The sequence below is a fragment of the Triticum urartu genome, chromosome 6A, assembly GCF_056163025.1.
Source record: "Triticum urartu cultivar PI428250 chromosome 6A, HENAU_Tu73, whole genome shotgun sequence".
Lineage (NCBI taxonomy): Eukaryota > Viridiplantae > Streptophyta > Magnoliopsida > Poales > Poaceae > Triticum > Triticum urartu.
In genome coordinates, this window is record NC_141878.1 from 573,978,099 (window position 1) to 573,984,098 (window position 6,000).

A 6,000-nucleotide genomic window follows, 5' to 3' on the forward strand; every position below is an offset into this window, starting at 1 on the left:
CAAGCAAAGTAGCACACAAACAACAATGGAGCAGAAGAGAAGTAAAGCATGCATGATCATACGGCATAGCAAGTTCAACCTAGCACTACCTTGGTGTTAACCTACCACCACATCCAAAAGAGAGTGTCATCCTACCACCGCAAGTTCACCATCAGCGTGAGGGGTTAGTATATACCACCTCACCAAAATATACAGACCATCAAATAGTTTTTGAGCCCTAGCTACACAAAATGTACGTCTTCATCATCATCGTCGTCGTCGTCACCACCGCCATTGCCGTCGGGGATCATGCACGCTCACAGGCAGCACTACTCTAGTAGTAGTGCTTGCCCAGCCAGCTCCTGAGCCACAGCACCCTGTGAGCGTGGGCCATGGCAACGAACCCAACACCCTGGGCCTTGTTGTCAAGCAGGTGGCTGAGAGCTGCCATGAGAGCCTCGTCGCTGAATCCACCCTGGGTCATGACAGCGCCATACAGGTCATGGTGGATGTCGAGGGGCTTGCACTCCCTCATGGTTGTTGCCACCTCCTTCACCGCCTCAGTCATGCTGCAAAAGACATTGATCTCCTCCTCCATTAGGCCTCCTCTCTTCCTCTTCCTATCATGGACGGGGTCAAATGGCTTGTCGAAGGGCTTCGCAGTGGGCTTGTCAGGGCCATCAATGACCTTGACGTCCGGTGTCCCAGGGAAGTCTGGCATGGGAGAACCAAGAGGCTCACCCGAGCCCATGGCATGCTTCCCAGTTGCCAGCCCGAAGGAGAAGATGTGTTGCATCTGGTTGTAGTTCTGGATGAGTGTGTTGAGGAACTCAACGTCCCTTGGGTGGTCCTAAGAATGAAATACAAGTGTTGTTAGTTGCAATTAGGAGTAGACAATGGTGGACAGTATGAAAAGGAAGAGGGCTGTGAGCTAACCGCGACATGGCCGGCGTAGTGCTCTACCTCCAGAACTATGGAGCAAGTGTTCTCATCCCATGAGGCGCCGCTAAGGTCTCTCAGCTTGGACACTTGGATCCATCGACTTCTCCACTTCCTCAGGTGGTTGTACACCTGGGTGGCAGACATCTCTTGCCCACAGAACTTGAACACCTGCTTCGCAACGGTGTTCAAGTGCACCTCCTTGAAGCCCTTGTCAGTCCTAACTCCACTAGAGATGAGCTCACACATCTTGTTCAGCACGAACGTGGACATGAATGGCTTCCACTTCATGTTGTTCGACCTACCATCCTTCTTTGCCTTTGCTGCTGCTAGCTTGATTGCAGCGGCAGCAGCAGCAACAGTAGGAGTTGGCTCAACGAGCACTACTGGCACATAGAGGGAATCAGACTCGAACACCTCTGAATCAGGTGCCATCTAGGACATAGGCTGCGAGTCCTCGACAAACGATGGAGCAAACTGGCTGTCGGACACAACAAGGGCCTGACTAAGATCTTGTGTTTGCGTAGTCATGTCCTACAATCGTAGCACACATTGACAGTGAGCATAGCACACAACATACCGAACAATCCATGAAAGCAGGAGCATACATGTACATGGTTCATCACTATCATAGCAAGCACATGCTTCATCACCATCATACTAAGCATACTAGACAATCTTTGAGCAGGAACATACATCTACAACAAATAGCATGCTACAAATGGACCACCAATAGCTACAAATCACAGATCTAAGCATGATTCAACACAGGCACAAGGTTCAACTTCAAACTCTACTACTAATCTAGCCTACCACATACTTGAACATCTAGCCCTACCATAAATTGCAACCGCATCATAGCAACCAACCATATCAGCTCACAGATCAGACCACTAATCAACCATGCATCTAGATCATACCCTAGCTGCAACTCAGATCTAGCTAGAAGGAACGGAGAGAAAGGGGGATTGAACTCACAGAGGCCATGGCTGCAGCTTGAGGACGAGGGGGGATGATGGTGGAAGATGAACGCCGGCCGGTGAAGGAGCTCCGACGCCGTGGACCGCCGGGCGATGAAGATGCGCCGCTTACCTGCTTGTCGGTGCCGATGCGCATCGGCGGAAAAGCGCGAACGGAGGAAGAATGGTGGCGGGAGTTGGGGCGGTGAGGGAGGGGCTAAATAGGGGTGGAGAGGCTCCAGGTGAGCCGAAATTCTCCCGCCGATTTTTCGGCGACGCAGGCGAGCTCGCACCATCTCCCCTGCTCGCACGAGGGGAGAAGCGCGTCGCCCTCCCCTGCCTCGCGCGAGCCAGGCTCGCGAGCTATTGCCGGTTCATGAGTTTCCCCTGGGCCTGGCCTAGACATGCTTTAAGTTTCATGCGATGCGAGCCGCATGATGAATGCAGGAAACCAAACGGGCTGAATTCTTCCCGCCCAAGCCAGGCTGGGCCTAATGCGGGCAACCAAACACGCCCTTGACGATCTCCCTCTCTCCTGACAAGAGAAGAGAGCAGCCAGCTCGAGAGCGAGTGATCTCTCTTTTCTTTTTTGTTGAGAGAAAAAAAGACCAGAAGCTGGGCCAAGCTGGCAAGAGTGCTGCAGATGTCAGCGATTTCTTAATCCATGAGCTGGGCCAAGACCTTCACTGATATCACACAGCCCATCTCAAGAATCACTGGTTCCTCAAAAAAATAAATTCATTTCCACTATCCACCTCGCGCCGCGCTCGCTCCTCCGCCCTCTCGCTCACCGGCGCAGGGAGCTCCGGCGGCTCCGGAAGAAGCCCCCGAGCACGCACCCGAAGACGCCGAGGGAAGTGGACGCCAGGGGCGGGAGCTCCTCCACGAGCTTGGAGACCTCGGTGCTGACTTGGGCCGGAGAAGTCGGTCGGTGCTGCCTGCTCTTGGATTGGGTTCACGAGCCGAGCTCAGGTGATGCTGCCTGCTCTTGGATCAAGGGATTCCCTGATTCGGTGATGCTACACTCCCCACTTTTCTCGTGTTTCTGCTGATTCATTTATTCTTCCGCTCCCGCAGGGCGCGCCACCTGTTCGACGGAATGCTCAACAAGACTGCGGCGAGCGGCAGGTGTCAATTCGACGACCTCACTGACGACCTCCTCCGGCACGTGCTGTCCTTTCTGCCTGCGGCTGATGCTCTGCAAACTTGCGTGCTCGACACCGGGTGGCGCGACCATTGCAGGCGCACCACCAGCCTGCCCCTCATCTTTGACCAGTCGAGTTTCCCGAGCTCCGAACGTTTCAAACAGCTGGTGAAGCTCTTCATCCACCTCCACGGGGACTCGCCTCTCGACAAGTGCAAGATCGTTGGCTGTCTTGATGATGATGATGATGATGAGCGCACATACACAAACACCATGCTGTTGATCCAGTATGCTCTAAAGTGCCAAGTTAAGGAGCTCCAGCTCAGTGTTGCTATTGAAGAAGATGATGATAATGACATTGAATATGACCCACTAGTACTCGATGTGCCTCTCATCTCCCAGCACTAGAAGATCCTACACCTTAATCGGGTTGACCTAAAACGCTCCACTCTGAATTTCTCGCGCTGCTCGGTATTGGAGGAACTAGAGATGCAAGATTGCTACATTGATGCACGCAGGATATCTTCCAAATCGCTAAAGCGTCTCTGCATTACCGACTTTTGTTCCTTCCCTACGAAGTTTCACATTCGGATATTTGCTCCGGGTCTTATCTCACTGCAACTTGATAATTTTGATGGCTTGACCCCTTCCCTTGAATACATGCCATCTCTAGAAACAGCTTATGTTTGGCTTCACAATAGTTGCTATGATTCTTGTCATAGTAACCGACAGAACTGTGAGTATGAGGACTGTAGCTGTCATGCTTATCCAGTTGATGAAGGTGTGCTTCTCCATGGTTTGTCCAATGCTGTGAATTTGGAGTTGGTAGGCGATGCTTATTTCGAACTGGTACATTTACACTTCCTTTTTTACTCTTGTTGTTATGTGCCACCCATGGATTCTTTGTAACATCTCTGTCCACTGTTAGACCTGCATATACATGTTCTCATTACCAAAGGTTGCTACTTTTATCTCCACCAATTGGTTTTAAATTAATAATTTTAATAACATTGTAGCTTGATTGGATAAAATGTATTTCCAGGGCTTGAGCTGTAGTTCTGTCTTTCTTTATGCCTGAAATCAAAGTATCTACCCAAACTTCCTACTTACTTAAATTGTTTCGCCTTCTTGAGTCTCACTGTTCTTTTTTGTTCCTTTGCTATTTGGTAGTTTGAAATTAAAGTATCTACCCAATGTTCCTACTACCGGAAATTATTTCTTCTAGAGTCTTAAAGTTCCATTTTGTTTGCTTGCTATTTGTGCAGTTTATCTATAGATGGGATTTAGAATGCTGCCCTATATTTGACAAACTAAAGACTCTATCACTCAATGAGTGGTTTACGACTATTGACCTACTGTGCATTCTCCAACACTCTCCAGTTCTTGAGGTGCTCACTCTTCAGCTTGGTAGCACTGAGGTATAACCTATATATATATGAAGACATTGTTGTACTGTTAAAGGAACTATTATGTATATTCCGTTGATCTAACTAAATTGTATCACAGAAATTCGTTAGAGCAACAGGAGCAGAAGAAAAGATAGAGCAATCATTTGTATGCTCGCACCTTAAGGTTGTCAACATTGAATGTAGAAAGGTCGATGAGGGAGTTCACCAAATTCTGAAGTTCTTGAGTACATGTGGCATACTTCGTGATCAAATTAGCATCACTCATACCGTAAGTAACCTTTGTCATTTCTTCATTTTTTCCTATGATATTCCTACTTGTTTTATCATCTCTGTTGGAATTAAATAACACTCAAGAGTATATGAGACCCTTTTGAAATCTATTTATATTCAGTGTCCATTATTGGATTGTGTGCTGGCGTAGTTCAGAACGACTGTTAGGTTTCACCGAAATTAATTGCTTTGTTATTACTGGTGATAATACAATAGTTACCATTGCCGTTGTGCCTATAAATCTGTTGTTTCTGTAAATCTGTTCCATCCATGCAAAAATCATTTGGGTTTGATCCTGTGTTCTTTTACTGTTTAATTACTGATGGAAATAGTAGTCATTTTCGTCTTGAAATTGAGTTTTATCTTTGCTCTTGTTCTAGTTGGCACATTAAATTTTCTAAAAATCTTCAACTGAGGGGTGATAGTGTACTGCCTCATTTGTTTCACTGTTGTTACTAGCCTGTTGTCAGTTTCATGACTAGTGTTTGATGGCCAAATTGCATGCCTGTCTCACTACTGTCTGAAGTCTGAAACCCTCTTGAGTGCTGATGTATCTGAGTGATCATATATGTAATATGTTGCTGTCACAATGCTAAACTTTTGTGTAAAAAATAAAATTTGGTCGATGCCACATTGAGAGAAAAAACAGTTGCTAAAGTTGCATGATAGTTCTTCTACATCAAACTGCTAGGCAAGCTATTATCTGTCTATGTCAGTTGAGATCTTGGAATTCAAAACCAAACTTACTGCATCGTCATGTTTTGCATAGGTTTCGGTTTCCAGAAGCCTATGGGTCCCTTGCCTCGGTCTACCGCAGAACCAGGCGTCCCCCTGACACCGCTTGAGATGTGATACATGCTCGCTTGTGATGGTGGTCTGAAGCATTGTGTGTCTCTCTGAATATGTCTGTAACGACAGTCCTGTTAGTTGTTACCACCATATTTAGTTTCCAGCTTTCTATCCTTTGGCACTGTACTGGAAACCTGCGTGTTTGTTGTTTGGTGAAACTCATGAAAATGGATTTTAGCTGCTGGGCATTCCGCATTCTTTTGGATGAGTGGTTGGACCTGAACTTGGTTTAAAACCAGGGGGCAACACCTTTTGTTGCATCTTCTCTTACCCTGTTGCAGTGTCCGTGTTTCAAATCTTCGAGTTTGTCTGTCTGATCGCACCATCCAGGAAGTTTGCTGGAGAAAATAACTGCGGTGACAGAAACAAAGGCCAGACAAAATATTTTTTTTGTCTAAATGGTCTGTTCAGCTTGATTCAAAATTCTTCTTGATATATTGATACTGAATAA

General features: G+C 47.1%; 1 protein-coding gene and 1 non-coding gene across 2 annotated transcripts; one reads left to right on the plus strand and one right to left on the minus strand.

Moving 5' to 3' along the window:
* Positions 1-313: 313 nt before the first annotated feature.
* On the minus strand, positions 314-1,209 carry LOC147966495 (uncharacterized). The gene is made up of 2 exons (XM_087527276.1): positions 916-1,209; positions 314-829 (listed from the first exon to the last, which is right to left on the minus strand). The coding sequence occupies exons 1-2, from the start codon at positions 1,207-1,209 to the stop codon at positions 314-316; spliced, it is 810 nt and encodes a 269-aa protein (XP_087383402.1).
* Positions 1,210-2,577: 1,368 nt separating this feature from the next.
* On the plus strand, positions 2,578-6,000 carry LOC125512865 (putative F-box/LRR-repeat protein At3g49150). Its single transcript, XR_015608950.1, has 5 exons — positions 2,578-2,849; positions 2,955-3,846; positions 4,287-4,439; positions 4,528-4,698; positions 5,470-6,000. It is a non-coding gene; the product is annotated as a putative F-box/LRR-repeat protein At3g49150 (transcript).

What these genes read in the sequence shown, in the direction of transcription:
- LOC147966495 (XM_087527276.1), bottom strand. Translation starts at nt 1,209, where the DNA reads ATGAAGTGGAAGCCATTCATGTCCACGTTCGTGCTGAACAAGATGTGT. An exon ending in ACTACGCCGGCCATGTCGCG is followed by an intron (nt 830 to 915) that starts GTTAGCTCACAG and finishes TTTCATTCTTAG; the next exon opens with GACCACCCAAGGGACGTTGA.